Source organism: Suillus subalutaceus (genome assembly GCF_016647625.1).
Source record: "Suillus subalutaceus strain FC151 chromosome Unknown DFJ58scaffold_2, whole genome shotgun sequence".
NCBI lineage: Eukaryota > Fungi > Basidiomycota > Agaricomycetes > Boletales > Suillaceae > Suillus > Suillus subalutaceus.
In genome coordinates, this window is record NW_024540251.1 from 820,114 (window position 1) to 837,969 (window position 17,856).

The 17,856-nt window shown below is 46.6% G+C and overlaps 4 protein-coding genes across 4 annotated transcripts; all 4 read left to right on the plus strand.

Moving 5' to 3' along the window:
- Positions 1 to 3,831: 3,831 nt before the first annotated feature.
- DFJ58DRAFT_183574 (cytochrome P450) lies at positions 3,832 to 6,395 on the plus strand. The gene is made up of 15 exons (XM_041379087.1): positions 3,832 to 3,859; positions 3,908 to 4,274; positions 4,338 to 4,467; positions 4,520 to 4,711; positions 4,778 to 4,929; positions 4,982 to 5,094; positions 5,149 to 5,254; positions 5,312 to 5,325; positions 5,372 to 5,561; positions 5,613 to 5,669; positions 5,723 to 5,747; positions 5,800 to 5,922; positions 5,974 to 5,987; positions 6,044 to 6,176; positions 6,226 to 6,395. The coding sequence occupies exons 2-15, from the start codon at positions 4,079 to 4,081 to the stop codon at positions 6,308 to 6,310; spliced, it is 1,530 nt and encodes a 509-aa protein (XP_041250990.1). The 5' UTR covers positions 3,832 to 3,859; positions 3,908 to 4,078; the 3' UTR covers positions 6,311 to 6,395.
- A 1,314-nt stretch (positions 6,396 to 7,709) lies between these two features.
- DFJ58DRAFT_721133 (cytochrome P450) lies at positions 7,710 to 9,948 on the plus strand (the record flags this gene model as incomplete). The annotated part of the gene is made up of 14 exons (XM_041384770.1): positions 7,710 to 7,905; positions 7,969 to 8,098; positions 8,151 to 8,345; positions 8,412 to 8,563; positions 8,617 to 8,729; positions 8,784 to 8,889; positions 8,947 to 8,960; positions 9,009 to 9,198; positions 9,251 to 9,307; positions 9,361 to 9,385; positions 9,438 to 9,560; positions 9,612 to 9,625; positions 9,682 to 9,814; positions 9,864 to 9,948. The coding sequence occupies 14 exons, from the start codon at positions 7,710 to 7,712 to the stop codon at positions 9,946 to 9,948; spliced, it is 1,533 nt and encodes a 510-aa protein (XP_041250991.1).
- A 1,117-nt stretch (positions 9,949 to 11,065) lies between these two features.
- Positions 11,066 to 13,548, plus strand: DFJ58DRAFT_183616 (cytochrome P450). The gene is made up of 15 exons (XM_041379088.1): positions 11,066 to 11,075; positions 11,133 to 11,510; positions 11,574 to 11,703; positions 11,754 to 11,942; positions 12,009 to 12,160; positions 12,213 to 12,325; positions 12,380 to 12,485; positions 12,542 to 12,555; positions 12,604 to 12,793; positions 12,841 to 12,897; positions 12,951 to 12,975; positions 13,025 to 13,147; positions 13,199 to 13,212; positions 13,269 to 13,401; positions 13,451 to 13,548. Exons 2-15 carry the CDS (start codon positions 11,315 to 11,317, stop codon positions 13,533 to 13,535), a joined length of 1,527 nt encoding a protein of 508 aa, XP_041250992.1. The 5' UTR covers positions 11,066 to 11,075; positions 11,133 to 11,314; the 3' UTR covers positions 13,536 to 13,548.
- A 3,555-nt stretch (positions 13,549 to 17,103) lies between these two features.
- On the plus strand, positions 17,104 to 17,843 carry DFJ58DRAFT_755727 (uncharacterized protein). The gene has a single exon (XM_041388076.1). It carries the CDS (start codon positions 17,126 to 17,128, stop codon positions 17,351 to 17,353), a length of 228 nt encoding a protein of 75 aa, XP_041250993.1. The 5' UTR covers positions 17,104 to 17,125; the 3' UTR covers positions 17,354 to 17,843.
- The last annotated feature ends 13 nt before the right edge of the window (positions 17,844 to 17,856 follow it).

The window sequence follows — 17,856 nt, forward strand, 5'->3', positions numbered from 1 at the left end:
ACTTTGTTCCACTCGAAAGGTGGCCTCTGGATCCACGTTCAAGGTATCGAAAGGCATGGATACGATAGTGGATCGCTGCAAGATGAAGCTGATGGATGAAGTTGTTAGGAGGATATGTTGTGCTACGGGTCAGCAATAGTCCAGTTCTTAGATGGATGCCCGACGCACCAAAGGAGTTGAGAATGTGGTCAAGGAAACTTTGGAATGCAAGAGTCGCAATTTTTGTAGTACTTGCCCGTCCGACTGCAGGTATTTAAACACCAGGAAGCCATTGGCATTCTACCCAGTGCCATCGCCATTCATTGTGCAATTGGATGCTGTACTTTCCTTTTCAAATGTCTGTAAACATGTCGCATCGGGTATTGCATGAGACATAATACAGTGCACAACAGTAGAATAGGCCTTTCCGTTGTGAACTCAATCTTGGTGCGATAAGGGAAAGTTTTACACTTTTAGCTGGTCACGGCTGCCAACAACCAGCACAATTTACGCTCACCAGAGTGGATAATATTTGAGACCCATTAGCTTAGTATAAATAAAATTAAACCCAATTAGCATACAAGTGGTCGCAATCATGAATCTGCAATAATTTTTTGGGGGGGTGATTATGTAAGCAGTCCCAATCTCGGTCACCGAATTTTTTTCTACTGGCATGCCAGGCAGTCAATTTCCAGTCAAAACATGCCCCCGGCGGAAAAAACAAGAGGGCTTGGCAGTCCAAGGTTTTACAAGCTCCTCGCAGCAAATTCTTTAGTAAAAATTATATTGATAGTGTCAACTTGAGGGACCTGGATGATGCTTGACACAGAAAATTCACACTCAGATTCGATTTCACCACAAAACTTGGTAGTATATGGATGCCTATAGGTGAGAATTTCAACTTCACGTCTGATCTAAGGGTCTTAATGCTAAGCGCTAAGCAAGCAGAATATGCTGTGAAACAATACCACTAGCACATTGCAAATTTGGTGTAGGAATCATGATATATATGGCTATAATGAACAATCCTGAATAAATACATGTATTTCATACACTTGTGACGGTCCAGTGAAAGCTACACACATGTTTTTTCTTCCTGCAAGCAATAATAGGGACGAGGAGCGGCTATCAAATAAGTGGCAGTGCCGGTGGGGTGGTCCCAATTTGAATCTGTCATTTTTTTCAAATCAAAGAATCATAAAAAAGTAACCAGATAGGTTTGTAGCTAGCAGTCATGCCTCCCCTCTCGAGTGTCTTGGAGCAACGCCCACGGACAACTTGACCTAGTGCTGTCCGGGTCAATGATGTCATGTCCTTGCAGGTGTGCAGGCATTGCGCTGGTCGTTCCCCCCACATACATCTCACAGGTTTGATATAGCTGTATGTACATATTATAGTGTCCAAAGCCACGCGTCCTGAAATATCTATTGTGTCGAAACCGAGTCGCACCCTGCCACACCCATGTGATTGACAATGTTAGTGTTTTGCCAGTTAATATTAATATTGTGCCTATGCATCACATAAACTAGTTCACGTTAGCCATCCGGTCTGTCGGGATGCCAGCCTGGATTCCATAGGAATTCTCATGGGACCTGCTCGTGCCCATGACACAGAAGAACGAGGATAACATTTTGGAATTGCAATCTCCAGATCTGAGATCTGATGGATCTGATCTCCACAGGTACCACGACAAAGAAGTTCGTAGGCACAGATCCTGGTTTTGTGAGTCGAAGGGATCGCAGAATGTACGGAGAAAGGAGAACTCATAATTGTCATATGAAGCAGCCGGTTTACGTCGAACTGAGATAAATACGAAGTTCTTGCAATCGAGCATCAATGGACCTGGGACCAAGGAAAGTATGCCGGGTGGAACGCACAGGTACTTGTAATATGTATTCAAACCAATAGCGTCGGAGGCGGCATATGCCGGGACCCATTATGTAATTGCCACTCTATTTACGTAGCGAGGCACGAGCGGAGGAATTCAATAGAGTTAAGTCGTTGTGCGAACAACAAACGTGGCGTTCTCACCTCTTCTCTTTCTGCTGCGTCGACCATTCACACCGTGCATTTCGTCGACTTAGCTTTTCTTTTCCCCACCCTCCTCTCCCTGAGCCATCGCGCCACAGCGCGATTCGGCGCCTCGTTAATCACTCACAGCAACTAAAGAAACCCCCTTGGGGCCCTGAAGAGGCAAACTTAGCCAAGACACAGCGAGGCGGCCCACCCGCCCTCGCGGCTCACCTTTTTCTCATAGGCTAAAGCCCCTTTGAGGCCGGTAGGCGCTACGCGCCTTCGCCCGAAAACCTTCCCGTCTTTCTTCCCTTAATTACGACCTTGTACAAACGTAGCACATTCATTCAGTTTGGACCAAGTCGTCATTGCCTTCCTCTCGAACGTCACGCCAGTGTGAACCTCAAAGACTTGAAGAAAAGTAATTGCCACAGATAGTGGCTCATGCTTGTTTCCCAAATCACTGCTCTCACGGTCGGGTCCCTTTTTTGCTGGCTATATCCTCGAGACTTAGCGAGGACTCGGACAATTAGATTCTACAGAACACTCTCCCCACTAAAGTGGGTGTCGGGGAGCGGAATGAGGCTTTGTAGGTCGGGAGTAAGTTAGTTAGCTTTGGGCGTTAAGGAATGAATATATGATTTTAAGTTCTACTAGTATCCCGAAGAGGGGCTAAAAGGACATCCGAACTCGAGATTTGTTGTTGTTGTGAAGTAAATTGACCTCATAAGGAGACAATCTTCGCAGTCTTTTATTATTTTCCGCTTCAAACGAGGAGACGGACCGTAATAGACCGTAATACAGCTCATGATCAAGGGAAGCATGGAAATTTTAGCTGTGTTCTTCTCTGTGCAACGGGGGGAATTGTATTGTTCAAGTTGAGATCAAAATCAGTCGAGATCGGTTTCCCCGATGAAAAAGTCTCGTGGCCTTTTCTGCTGCGGACACCTTGCACAAACATTATATTCCGAATACCGCGTGACGTCATCAGCGCTTCAAGCTTCAAGCTTCAGCCCTAGTGAGAAACGGTTCTAGCCGCATCGGCGTGGCGAGAGGTGGTAGCAGCGCAGTTGTCGCGTCTAGATGGATAACGTGGATTGAACTGTCAAAGGATGTGTACCGACACTATTTATTGCCTTCGACAATTAACATACTGGCAATGTTATACACAGCGGAGCAGTTGAAATGAGGCACAGATCCTGGTATCAGAGGTCCAAGACGGTAGATCTTTGTGAGTCGAAGGGGTCGCAGAATGTACTGAGAAAGGAGAACTCACAAGTGTCATATGAAGCAGCCGGTTTACGTCGAACTGGAATAAATACACATTCTTGTAATCGGGCATCAATGAACTGAGGAAAGTATGACGGATAGAACGCACTGAGAATGAGCAGGAGATATTGGAATAGTGCACGTGACTGTCGACACCTTGAACTGCAAAGCCGAGCGGAGTTTAGACCTGTGTGCGACTAGTGCTTACTTGAAACGGCGTGTTCAGACATGCCCATTGCCCACTGATACTGGTATCCTCAAAGATTACGGCAATGCAGTCACGTATCTGCTACTCGTGGCGTATCAGATGTTTCACAAGTCTCTCCCCTAATTTGAAGGTACTGGAGGGGGTGGCATTTCTCGTTCATTGAACTTAGGAGGGTGTGATTGCTGTAAAATCATAACTTCTCCCCTCCAGGTTTGTGGCTTAGAACGCGCAAATTGATTCCTTGACAGATACTGCAGACAATGAAGCGAAGGGACTTTCAGGCTTAGGAATTCTCGCTAGAAGAGTCACTAACTCGTATCAGACGTTGAGCCGAAATTTGCTCCAGGTCGACTTCAATACTTGACATGGCAAGTAAGGCTGGTCTTACTAGTGAGTGATTAAAACTCTAAGTTACCGCATTGTTGCATACGAATACAGTGCCCAGTCCGAATGGATAAGCGCATTGACGAATACCGCCTAGCATCCTTGTTTCAGGAAACTCTATTCCATGCAAAGATGTCGTTAGCCTCTGAGTTACCATTTGCAAGTATCAAAGACCCCCTTTATAAGCGAACTAACGTATCTTGGGCTCGACTATAATCCCTCCCCATGCTCTTCACCCATATTCTCGCTTTAGGAATACTGTGTGTTATTGCCCTGGTTGTCGCTTCGGGTCTAACTCGCAGACGCGTCTATCCTTTACCTCTGCCACCAGGTCCTCGTCCGTTACCAATTTTGGGTAACGCGCTGCAATTGGACACTAAACGTCCTTGGCTCACATATACTGCGTGGGGAAAGACATATGGTCGGTAGCAGACCAATGGCCTCTTTACCAAGCTCTTAGGTTCAATTTCATGCCTCATCATAGGAAAAATCATTCACTCCCGTATGCTTGGGATCGACTTGATCATCATAAACTCCGAAACCATCGCGCGTGAGTTGCTGGACAAGCGTTCTGCGAATTACTCTACTCGCCCTGTTATTCCCACCATCGAATTGTATGCATTGCTGGTTTTCATTCTTTTTATTCTTTTTTGGCTGACGATGCAGAGCTGGACTGGCCTTCAATACTGCATTCCTTCCGTACGGAGACACTTTACGACAACATCGCAAGATCTTCCATCAAGTCCTCAGGGCCGAAGTCTCGGACTCATACCACGAGATGTACTCTCGCTACGCAAATGAACTAGCCATCAATCTCTTAGGTGCTGCTAGTGACCTACTACAGCAACACACTCGAACGTTCGTATCTAATTCAGTGGTGTCGTTGTGACATATGGTCCAGTCGATAATCAATCCTTGTGACAGATATACGGCGTCCCTAATCATGGCCGTGACATACGGACACCTTGCTCGTGGACGTGATGACCCGTTTCTTACCCGTGCGCACGAACTCACTGAGATTATCAAAAATATTGTTTCTCCCGAGAAGACTGCCATGTTCACAGCCTTTCCTTTCCGTGAGTGCCTCTGTTGACGACATGATTTTGAGCATTCAGCATGAGGTTGCAGTCGAAAAGCTGCCATTTTGGTGCTTCGGTGGAGCATTTGCACGGATGGGACGGTGTAGAGAGTTATGTCAACAGCTTTTGAATGAGCCCTTTGACGAAGTGAAGGCACAGATGGTATGTATACGCAAAGTTGTGGATGGAATTTTCGCCTGAACTGTTTGCGTGAAGGCAAATGGTACTACTTCACACTCATTAGTCACTGACTTTCTCAGTCAAGCTCACGACGACGCTGACGAAGAAACGATGAAGGCTGTTGCGTTGATGGCATACATAGGTAAGAGTTTTTTTACCAGGACAGAATTCATCCATTGACGCGAATACGGCATCTTAGCTGGCATGGAGACCGTGAGTCGCTACTTAAGGTCCTTATTCCTACTTTGATGTCCTGCAGACTGCATCTGCATTACAGAAATTCCTGCTGGCTATGGTGCTCTACCCTGACGTCCAAGCCCGTGCTCGTGCAGAAATTGATCAAGTTGTGAGGCATGATAAAATGCCGTGTCTTGATGATAGGGTGTCACTGCCCTACCTTGACGCCATTCTCCGCGAGGTCATGAGATGGTATCCTATCAGCCCCTTAGGTTGGCGAGCAGTAATATAACTTTGTGTTGTATGACTGACCCCTTGCACAGGAGCTCCACACGCGACATTAAATGATGACGTTTACGGCGGGTACTTTATACCTAAAGGTTCGAAGTCGTATGAGTCGAGGTTACCATTGACTCATCTGTAGTTCGATCAGGTGCGGTAGTAATGGTTAATCAGTGGTATGTCACGATGGAGTCCATGTAACGGCGGCTTGAGCTGAGCATAGCTCAGGGCACTGTCTTGGGACGAAGACATGTTTCCCGATCCATCACGCTTCGATCCTAGTCACCATCTGACGGTCGACGGGAAGCTGAAGGATCCTTTCGTCAACCATTTTGCCTTTGGTCATGGGAGGTGAATATTCTCCACTTGCTATCATTTTTATTTATTCACTGACCCTTGCAGGCGTATTTGTCCTGGTAGGCTGATTCATAGTTCATCTGGCAGTGTTGAGAAGGACAAATGCCTTTGACAGGTCGTTGGTTTGCAGATAATAGTTTGTGGACTGCAGCATCTGCCATACTCGCCGTCTTGCGCATCGATCATGCCAAAGACTCGAACGGAGACAGGATTGAGGTGAAGCCGAAGTTCTGCACCGGCGTGGTGGTGTAAGTGACCTAGCATGTATTCAAGAACGTCTGGCTGACTCTGCCTAAGTCGCCCTGAACCATTTCACTGCTCGTTTGAAAGCGTGAACACAGCGAGAGAAGGACATCTTCGAGCGATGATGAATTCGAAGTAGGAGTCGTTTGTACTTTTGGTGGTCTGTCATATAATAGCACATGGTTGTAACAACGACACAGTCTACTGGATGGCAACGTTTTGCGGCCTCTGTCTTTGTCTAGATCTGATGAACAAGAGAATTGCCATTGACTCTTCAGAAATTCCAAAATCTCCTGACCCTCTGTACAATATAAAAGTCCAGATCCTGATTCAGTCGCGTTTCTACCATACTAGATTGTTTAGGGCTTGATCGCTGGTGAGTTCTTCTTTGTTCTGCCATGGCAAAATCCGAGTTTTGCTTCAGTTTTTTTGCTCGCAGCACTACTGCTTGGTTAACACGGTGGGTCACCGTTGTCACGTAAGAACCGTTAAGGAGTCTGGTCCGACATCGTGCACTCGTACATGTAAATTGACGGTCCAATGGATCCGATATTTGCAGTCCTGGGAGATGGGGAAAAGATGTGTTCATGAAGTATTTGCTAATTACTTTAGCAGAAGTGTACCATGCATATGCAGTAATCTGCAAAATGAGCAGGAGATAAATACCTGCCGACATTTGGACGCCGATTGAGCGGAGTTGGTGCGCGAAGAAGCCCGGAGCCAAGTCTACGTACGACCAGCGAGTTCATACATACCTAGTACTGTAACTAGATACTAATCCGACTAAATTATGATCGTATTCAGACGCAAATCAGACGTGTGGTTAGGTTCTCCGCAAACCTCTATGTTTCCTATGTCGGAAAATGATCCGATTTGAGGATCTCTCCAGATTCTAACACCTCGGAATTTATATTAATTGCTACGTCGGATTACATACTATTTACAACGTCTTTTCCTACCCTTTTCAGGTCTGATCAGTTTCTCACTTCCGCAGTGCACTAGTGGTATCTTTATGATTACGGTAATGCATGCTACTTGTGGCGTATCGGATGTTTCACACAAGTCTCAGTGCCCTAATTTGAAGGTACTCGAGGTGGTGACATTTCTCGTTCATCGAACTTACTAGGGTCTGATCATTGCTGTGAAATCATAGCTTCTGCCGCATCAAGGTTTGTGGCTTAGAACGAGTAGATTGATTCTCTGATAAATGATACTGCAGACAATGCAGCGAAAGGGCTTAACTCGTATCAGATATTGAACCGAAATTTGCTCCAGGTCGGCTGCAGTACTTGACATGGCAAGTAGTCACAACCGGTCTCACAGGTGAGTGATTAAAACTCTAAGTTGCCACATTTTTGGATCCGAATACAGCAGTTCGAATGGATAAGCGCATTGACGAATACCGCCTAGCATCCTGGTTTCAGAAAATCTCCATTCCACGCAAGATGTCGTTAACCTCTGAGTTACCATTTCGGGCGTCAAAGACCCCCTTTATGAGGCGAACCACCATGTCTTAGGCTCGACTGTAATCCCTTCCCATGCTGTTCACTCATATTCTTGCGTTAGGGATACTGTGTATTATTGCCCTGGTTGTCGCCTTGGGTCTGACTCGCAGACGTGTCTACCCTTTACCTCTTCCGCCTGGCCCTCGTCCGTTACCAATTTTGGGTAACGCGCTGCAATTGGACCCTAAACGTCCTTGGCTCACATATACTGCGTGGGGGAAGACATATGGTTGGTAGCAGATCAATGGCCTCTTTGTCGAGCTCTTAGATTCAATTTCATACCTCATCATAGGAAATATCATTCACTCCCGTATGCTTGGGGTCGACTTGATCATCATAAACTCCGAAACCATTGCGCGGGACTTACTGGACAAGCGTTCTGCGAACTATTCTACTCGCCCCGTCCTTCGCACCGCTGAATTGTATGCATTACCTGTTTTCATTCATTTTGTTCTTCATCAACTGATGATGCAGAGCTGGACTGGGTTTCAATACTGCATCCCTTCCGTATGGAGAGACTTTACGACAACATCGCAAGATCTTCCATCAAGTCCTCAGGGCTGAAGTCTCGGTCTCATACCACGAGATGTACTCTCGCCATGCAAATGAACTAGTCATCAAGCTCTTAGGTGCCCCTAGTGACCTATTACTACAGCAACACATTCGAGGGTTCGTACCTCATTCAGTGGTGTCGTTGTGGTGTATACTCCAGTTGACAATAAATCCTTGTAACAGATACACAGCATCCCTAATCGTGGCCGTGACATACGGACACCTTGCTGATGGGCACGAAGACTCATTTCTTACCCGCGCGCACGAACTCCTTAGTATTACCAAACATATTGTTCCTCCTGAGAGGGCTGCCTTGTTCACAGCCTTTCCTTTCCGTGAGTGCCTCCTGTCAACGACATAGTTTTGAACATTCAGCACGAGCTTGCAGTCGAAAAGTTGCCGTCTTGGTGCTTCGGTGGAGCATTTGCACTGATGGGACGCTGTAGAGAGTTGTGTCAACAGCTTTTGAACGAGCCCTTTGATGAAGTGAAGGCACAGGTGGTATGTTTACGCAAAGTTGTGGATGGAAATTTCGCCTGATCTGTTTGTGTCAAGGCAAATGGTACTGCTTCACACTCATTAGTCGCTGACTTTCTCAGTCAAGCTCACGACGACGCTGACGAAGAAACGATGAAGGCTGTTGCGTTGATGGCATACATTGGTAAGAGTTTTTTTACCAGGACAGATTTCATCCATTGACGAGAATATGGCATCTTAGGTGGCATAGACACCGTGAGTCGCTATTTAAGCAGTCCTGATTCTTACTTTGACGTCCCGCAGACTGTATCCGTATTGCATACATTTGTGCTGGCTATGGTGCTCTATCCTGACATCCAAGCCCGTGCTCGTGCAGAAATTGATCAAGTTGTGAGGCATGATAAAATGCCGTGCCTTGATGATAGGGCGTCACTACCCTACCTTGATGCCATTCTCCGCGAGGTCCTGAGATGGTATCCTCTCGCCCCCCTAGGTTGGTCGGCAGCGATATAGCTTCATGTTTACATGGCTGACCCCTTCCACAGGATTTCCACATGCGACATCAAATGATGATGTTTATGACGGGTACTTTATACCCAAAGGTTCGAATTCGTATGAGTCGAGGTTGCCGTTGACTCATCTGTAGTTCGATCAGGTACGATAGTAATGGTTAATCAGTGGTATGTCACAGTGGAGTCCATGTAATGGTGGCTTGAGTTAAGCATGGCTCAGGGCACTGTCTCGGGATGAAGACGTATTTCCCGATGCATCACGTTTCGATCCTAGTCGCCACCTAACGGTTGACGGGAAGCTGAAGGATCTTTTCGTCAATCATTTTGCATTTGGTCGTGGCAGGTGAATATTCCACACTTGCTATCATTTTCAATTATTCATTGACCCATGCAGGCGTATTTGTCCTGGTAGGTTGATTCATGGTTTATCTGGCAGTGTCGAAAATAATAAATACCCTTGGCAGGTCGTTGGTTTGCAGAGAACAGTCTGTGGACTGCAGCTTCTGCCATAATCGCCGTCTTGCGCATCGAGCATGCCAAAGACTCAAATGGGGACAGGATTGAGGTGAAACCGGAGTTCCGCACTGGAATAGTGGTGTAAGTGACCTAGTATTTATTGAAAAACTTGCAGCTGACTCTGCCGAAGTCACCCTGAACTATTTCACTGCTCGTTTGAAAGCGTGAACACAGCGAGAGAAGGCCATCTTCGAGCGATGATGAATTCGAAGTAGGACACGTTTGTACTTGTGGTGTAATAGCACATGGTTGTAACAACGGCACAGTGCACTAGATGGCAAGCCTCTGTCTCTGTCTCGATTTGGTGAACAAGAGAATTGCCATCGACTCTTCAGAAACTAGATCCGTTTTCAAAATCTCCTGACCCTTTGTACAAGATAAAAGTCTAGATCCCGATTCAGTCACGTTTCTACCATACTAGATTGTTTGGGGCTAGTATCGTGTCACTACTAGATCCAGTTCTCATGCCTGATCTGATTTTTGGTGTCATGAGGACTTCTTAATAGATTAGTAATAGCTCAATTTCTTGAACGGAAAAGCACTAGCTGTACTTTATCTCATTGTACGCAGGTCGTAGCATAATTATATCATGAGTCCATGTACTGACATTAGTTGATCGCTGGTGAATTCTTCTTTGTGCTGCCATGGCAAAATCCGAGTTTTGCTTCAGTTTTTTTGCTCGCAGCACTACTGCGTGGTGTTAAGGAGTCTAGTTCGAGATCGTGCATTCGTACTTGTAAATTGACGGTCCAATGGGTCCGAGATTTGCAGTCTTGAGAGATGGCGAAAAGATGTGTTCATGAAGTATTTGCTAATTACTTTGGCAGAAGTGTATTATGCATATGCAGTAAGTAATCTGCAAAATGAGCAGGGGATATTGAATACCTGCCGACATTTGGACGCCGATTGAGCGGAGTTGGTGCGCGACGAAGCCCGGAGCCACGTGTACGTACGACCACTCGATAACGGCGACTCGTTCATACATACCTGGTATCTTTATGATTACGGTAATGCATCCATGCTACTTGTGGCGTATCGGATGTTTCACAAGTCTGTGCCCTAATTTGAAGGTACTCGAGGTGGTGACATTTCTCATTCATCGAACTTACCAGGGTCTGATCATTGCTATGAAATCATAGCTTCTGCCGCATCAAGGTTTTCTGGCTTAGAACGAGCAGATTGATCCCTTGATAAATGATTCTGCAGACAATGCAGACGGTTGAAAGGGCTCTGCTTAGGAGTTGTCTCCCTACTAGAAGAGTCGCTAACTCGTATCAGATGTTGAGCCGAAATTTGCTCCAGCCTACCTGCAGTACTTGACATAGCAAGGCTGGTCTCACAAGTGAGTGATTGAAACTCTAAGTTACCACATTTTTCGATTGAAATACAGTCCTCACAGGTGCCCAGTTCGAATGGATAAGGGCCTTGACCGCACTCGACAAATACCGCCTAGCATCCTTGTCTCAGAAAATCTCCATTCCATGCAAGATGTCGTTAACCTTTGAGTTACCATTTTCAATATCAAAGACCCCCTTTATAAGACGAACCAACGTATCTTGGGTTCGACTATAATCCCTCTTCATGCTCTTCACGGATATTCTCGCTTTAGGGATACTGTGTGTTATTACCCTGGTTGTCGCTTTGGGTCGGACTCGCAGACGTGTCTACCCTTTACCTTTACCACCAGGTCCTCGTCCGTTGCCAATTTTGGGTAATGCGCTGCAATTGGATACTAAGCGACCTTGGCTCACATATACTGCGTGGGGAAAGACATATGGTTGGTAGCATACCAATGGCCTCTTTGCCAAACTCTTGGATTCAATTTCATAACTGATCATAGGAAAAATCATTCACTCCCGCATACTTGGGATCGACTTGATCATCATAAACTCCGAAACCATTGCACGAGAGTTGTTGGACAAGCGTTCTGCGAATTACTCTACCCGCCCCGTTATTCGCACCAATGAATTGTATGCATTGCTGGATTTCATTCATTGTTCTTCATAAACTGATGGTGCAGAGCTGGACTGGCTTTCAATACTGTACTCCTTCCGTATGGGGAGACTTTACGACAACATCGCAAGATCTTTCATCAAGTCCTCAAGGCCGAAGTCTCAGTCTCATACCACGAGATGTACTCTCGCCATGCAAATGAACTAGTCATCAATCTCTTAGGTGCCACTAGTGACTGGCAGAAACACACTCAAGCGTTCGTACCTAATTCAGTGGTGTCGTTGTGATGTATGGTCCAGTTGACAATCAACCCTTGTAACAGATACACAGCATCCCTAATCATGGCCGTGACATACGGACACCTTACTGATGGATATGAAGGCTCATTTCTTACCCGCGCGCACGAACTCCTTGATATTGCCAAACATATTGTTTCTCCAGAGAGGGCTGCCATGTTCACAGCCTTTCCTTTCCGTGAGTGCCTCTGTTGACGACATAATTCTGAGCATTCAGCATGAGGTTGCAGTCGAAAAGCTGCCATTTTGGTGCTTCGGTGGAGCACTTTCCCTGATGGGACGCAGTAGAGAATTAGCTCAACAGCTTTTGAACGAGCCCTTTGACGAAGTGAAGGGCCAGATAGTACGTTTGCGCAGAGTTGTGGATGGAATTTTCGCCTGATCTGTTTGCGTGAAGGCAAATGGTACTGCTTCACACTCATTAGTCGCTGACTTTCTCAGTCAAGCTCACGACGACGCTGACGAAGACACGATGAAGGCTGTTGCGTTGATGGGATACATTGGTAAGAGTTTTTTTACCAGGACAGAATTCATCCATTGACACAGATCGGCATCTTAGCTGGCATAGAAACCGTGAGTCGCTCCTTAAGCAATTCTGATTCTTACTTTGATATCCCGCAGACGACGTCCACATTGCAGATATTCCTGCTGGCTATGGTGCTCTATCCTGACATTCAAGCCCGTGCTCGTGCAGAAATCGATCAAGTTGTGAGGCATGATAAAATGCCGTGTCTTGATGATAGGGCGTCACTGCCCTACCTTGATGCTATTCTCCGCGAGGTTCTGAGATGGCATCCTGTCGTCCCCCTAGGTCAGTCTGCACAAATATTAACTCTGAATAATTGACCCCTGGTACAGGAGTTGCACATGCGACATCAAATGATGATGTTTATGGCGAGCACTTCATACCCAAAGGTTCGAAGTCGTATGAGTCAAGGTTGCCGTTGACTCATCCGTAGCTTGGTCAGGTGCGATAGTAATAGTTAATCAGTGGTATGTTACAGCGGAGTGTATGTGACGGCTTGAACTGAGCATGGCTCAGGGCACTGTCTCGGGATGAAGACATGTTTCCCGATGCATCACGCTTCGATCCTAGTCGCCATCTAACAGTTGACGGGAAGCTGAAGGATTCTTTCGCCAACCATGTTGCCTTTGGTCACGGCAGGTGAATATTCCGTACTTGCTATTATATTCAATTACTCACTGATCCCTGTAGGCGTATTTGTCCTGGTAGGCTGATTCATAGTTCACCTGGCATTGTTGAGGATGACAAATACCCTTGGCAGGTCGATGGTTTGCAGAGAACAGTCTGTGGACTGCAGCTTCTGCCACACTCGCCGTCCTGCGCATCGATCATGCCAAAGACTCAAACGGGGACAGGATTGAGGTGAAGCCAGAGTTCTGCACTGGCACGGCGATGTAAGTGACCTAATATGTATTCAAGAACGTCTGACTAACTCTGCCGAAGTCACCCTGAACCATTTCACTGCTCGTTTGAAAGCGTGAACACAGCGAGAGAAGGACATCTTCGAGCGATGATGAATTCGAAGTAGGCATCGTCTGTACTTGTGGTGGTCTGTCATATAATATCACACGAATGTATAACGGCGCAGAGTGCACTGGATTTAGCCGGTTCCAGAAAGTAGTGATAGTAGATACGACATGTGATTGGTTTTACTTTTCCCACACCTATTTCTCTTGTTAAATATACTAGTACTTTGAAGCACCACTGGCACGACTTCAAGCTACGTATTCACGTATTCCTCAGGCGGCTGCCCCTGGCAGAGTACCCGACAAGTCTTTAGTTGCTTGGATCATTTCTAGTGCTACACACGGCCGCCCTCCTGGAAAACCATTGAGGGCATGTCGATTCCTGCATCGGAGTCGGTGACCAGCTTAGCGTTAAAGTCCCGAACGCTAAGGATGAGGCGTGGTCCAAGCACAAACATTTGTGTGATCGAGACAAATTCCAGGATTCCAGCGTAGACATCAGATCCCACCGAAGATGAATACTGTAGATACGATGAACATGCAGCTATCACTGAGTGAAATATCAGCGTACCATGATCCCTGGAGAGAGATAACCAAGTTGGAAACAAGAAACAGCAACAAAGCTGGTGCGTCCGGAACTTTAGCGTTAAAATACAACCGCATTGAAACCACGAACTCACCTAGCAAAGTAAACCACGTGAGTTTTTATCATCACCGTCAAAGAGTCTCTTATGGTCCATCCAGTCGGTGAATGGCGCAGTGCACGGAAGTGTTGTATAGCAATCCGGATTGCAAGACACAGTGTGAGGACCTCCCATACAGTGTAACATACCCAAGCTAAAGCATCCAGAAGCCCGGAGACTCCCTCGTATGTATAAGAGCACTGATGGCTTCCGGAAAGGATGAGCTCCTCTGGTAATCGTCTGATGAGTCTCGCGCACTCAAGTCTTTCGACCATTATTCAAACTTACGGCCTACAGTATACTTGCTTCCTATTGCGGCGATCACTCCGCAGGTGCCTGTGACAACCAGGAAGATTACAACGAGAAAGACAAGTATCTTCCTGGATTGCTGGTACATCGCATGCAACCGAGTGATAATGATGACTTGCATGATGTTTCGGTCAGTTCAATATCATTGAGACACTTCAGTTTAGTTGACTCACTGCCCAGCATGGCATTTACGACCTACGGTCGTCCAAGTTAGTGTGGTGTACAGGATATTGCCTGCAAAACCCCAGGTAATGATGAGCCTCGGAGGACCAAACATTCAAAACAAACTCACAGCTATTGCGGTCATTATATTGAACCAAGTCGGCAACCTCACTCACCCCTACATAGGAACGTAGCTGTTTGGACAGGAACGTATGCATTGATGCAGACCACTCACTTTATCTGTCATGGAGATTGTCGGCAGACTTTCTGTACCCAGCCAGTCAGAAGTAATGAACACAATGTATGTGAGGCATACCCAGCATATAAATGCTGATCGCGAGAGAAGGCTCATTAGTACTGCACCATTTGGTAGCCTTGCAAACATACACAGTGTATGGCATTCCAAGGTAGCGCACCTAAAATATCTCCAAGTTAGCACGACTTGCCAACGGCGCTCATGACATAATGCACATACACCGAGATATAGAATAGTCACTGGGGACCAGCGTTGCCCCTGCCCCGAGTGCATTGTATTACTATGTTGGTCTTCTAATACGGGACTCTTCTCACCCAGATCAGTTCATACTAGTATGAAACCACCATCAGTAAGAGGTGCTCCAGCGATGGTATCACCATACCTCTTTCCCCAAACTGATTGCTAGAAATATCATAAGGATACCAGCAGTTATTGAATACTGTCTTGCTCACCCCAATCGTATATCACCACGGTACAGGCAGCAACTGCGAAACCACACTGAAGGTTAGAATGCAACCAGCATCATGCCTAACTCTACACGAACCTAAGAAATAGCTGCAGAGGCTATATGATTCAATTACTGGCCACCAAGTTGGATCGTCTGAGACTACGGTCATATTCGGAGGATAGGTGAAAGGTGAACCTGGCGTAACGAGTTGTGCATGTTAAATACATCACCATCTAGTGGGCTCATCGCCTCACGGTTCCCGCATCGGTAATAGGAGTGCATATTGAGTAATTTTGGGTATTTGACTTTCATTACTATTCATGGAATGTTCTCATCACACTTGCATCAGTTCAGGAGGTCTATATATAAATAAGATCCTGTCGCTCACATCACTATAATATTAGGCGCTATGTTATGATGAATGCCTGCCGTCTCAATGATTCTCAACGAGTATCGGCTCGGGCCTGAGGAACGTAATAGCTCTCTGGGGCTCGAGGACTCGTAAAAAGCCAATCGTTGTCGGCTTGATGTAGAAAATCAGTATTGAAAAATACACAAGGTCTAAACATACCAAACAAACAACTCATCTCACCTACCAGCCTCTGCAACGACACCAAGCACACGTCCTGATACCCAATCCTGACCCTAAAGTCCCCAGCACCTGTAGCCCCACGCTCACCCTCGCGCCCCCCGCTCCTGGCCCCCCGCTCCTGACCCCGGGTCGCGGCACGACAAGGGTGCGAAAAAAGATTAAACACTGATGGCAAAGCGTGCAGCACACGTTACGTCATGCAGTTCATGTATTACTATTGTATCAATTTGCACAACCAAGTGAAGCCCTCTGCAGGCTGCCGTGTTTGGTAAATATATATATGACATCTTTATCAACCTATGGCCGAAAATAGAAACGAGTGCCCAATAGGAGAGAGAAAAAGTCAGACGCGCTTCCACTTGTGGCCGCACAGGAAGCCTAACGTGCGAGTCTTGTTCTTCAGTGATCTTGTTCTGCCCAGACTTGTTCTGGTGTGTGTACACATGCTAGAACACCATGAGTGCATCAGAGAGATAAGGCGGGAAAAGCACTGCAGGATCTTCATCATACGGGTCAGCAATACGACGGGCAAGCATGCAAGTCGCGTAGCAGTTTCATAGTGCCAGCCTCGTTGACAGAGAATCACAATCCAGCCCTAGACTACATGTCATCTCAGTGAGGTGAGTGCTTATTCTAGAATGGATGTTGGCAAAACAGAAACAAACGTATTGATAGGGCTTACAGCTTTCAACTAACTCCCAGAAATCTTTGCAATCAGCTCACTGAAGTTGATTGAGGATACAAAGTCCTTGCAGATGGGAACCTAGGAGTTTGAAAATGTTGATTAGACTAATCGTCAGTAGCGTCCACCTCGCCAGCATCACCAGACAAGGTATGGAGGCATTTATAGACTTGTGTTTTTCGTGGCCCGACTGTTGAATTTGACGTTTATGCCATAGGTTCAAGTCCGAGGCGTAGTACTTGGGAAGAATGCTGTTGAGACCACTCGAGCGCTACCGGTGGCAATGCTTCTATCAATAGTGCGTAACAATCAATGATCCTGAAATTTGAGTATAGTGCGAGATCAGATATATCCATCAAGAAAAAAGTAACGCCACCGTAGGCCACCGTCCGTCGTTGATAACTCGAGCGTGAGGTGCAGGATCGCAGTTTGCTCCGTCACAGAAGATGGCAAAAAGGCTGACTCAAGGAACACAGAGTAGAGGTATACATAGACAGTGTAGAGTCTGACATAGGCATTGATGAAGATTGTCTTTTTTGCATTGAGAGTGTGTCTCTATGCAGGACAGTACTTTCTAGTCTACGGGGCCCCTGTGTCCCGTCCGCCGTTCCCGCCGGCCGTTTTAGACGTGCCCTCCTGCGAAGATGAGATGACTATGTTTATCCACGCGATGAGCAAGGTAGTATGGCTAAACGCAAGCTCGACCGCGGGGAGCGGAAGTACAAGAAATCTGTGGAGAGAAATATGAGTGTGAGACGTACGGTTGACGTGCGGCTTCGGTGGTCTCATGTGGTCTGATCTGTGAGAGCGAGGGTTCTTGATGGCGAGCGGAAGGGGGATATGGTAGTATAGGAGTTTAGAGATAGGCTAGGGTAGGGGAATGGTGGGATGAGGGATGAGGGTGATGATGCACGGGGTGAGGTTTGGACAGGCGATGTTGTAAAAGTGCTCATAGAGGGTTTGGGTTTGGCATGGGATTGTTTCTTTTATGATCTAGCAATGTATCAGCTCGAGAGTTGATAAAGATTAGGACGCTGTGAAGCCTGAGATGATACTAGATGGTCACGAAACAGAGCGGCTTGACTATCAACTACCGTTTTTTGAAACGTGGCCAAAGGTCACTATGACCAGCTGTGTGTGTACATAGACTCGCAATGGGCAGTCACGCGCATGACTAGTACTCACGAGCAGCAAATTCATTGCGACGACCTACGGGGTTGCACCAGTGCCAGTGAGCGTCACGTTGTTAGT

What these genes read in the sequence shown, in the direction of transcription:
- DFJ58DRAFT_183574 (XM_041379087.1), top strand. Translation starts at nt 4,079, where the DNA reads ATGCTCTTCACCCATATTCTCGCTTTAGGAATACTGTGTGTTATTGCC. An exon ending in CTACAGCAACACACTCGAAC is followed by an intron (nt 4,712 to 4,777) that starts GTTCGTATCTAA and finishes TCCTTGTGACAG; the next exon opens with ATATACGGCGTCCCTAATCA. An exon ending in GTAGTAATGGTTAATCAGTG is followed by an intron (nt 5,748 to 5,799) that starts GTATGTCACGAT and finishes AGCATAGCTCAG; the next exon opens with GGCACTGTCTTGGGACGAAG.
- DFJ58DRAFT_183616 (XM_041379088.1), top strand. Translation starts at nt 11,315, where the DNA reads ATGCTCTTCACGGATATTCTCGCTTTAGGGATACTGTGTGTTATTACC. An exon ending in TGGCAGAAACACACTCAAGC is followed by an intron (nt 11,943 to 12,008) that starts GTTCGTACCTAA and finishes CCCTTGTAACAG; the next exon opens with ATACACAGCATCCCTAATCA. An exon ending in ATAGTAATAGTTAATCAGTG is followed by an intron (nt 12,976 to 13,024) that starts GTATGTTACAGC and finishes AGCATGGCTCAG; the next exon opens with GGCACTGTCTCGGGATGAAG.
- DFJ58DRAFT_755727 (XM_041388076.1), top strand. Translation starts at nt 17,126, where the DNA reads ATGAAGATTGTCTTTTTTGCATTGAGAGTGTGTCTCTATGCAGGACAG.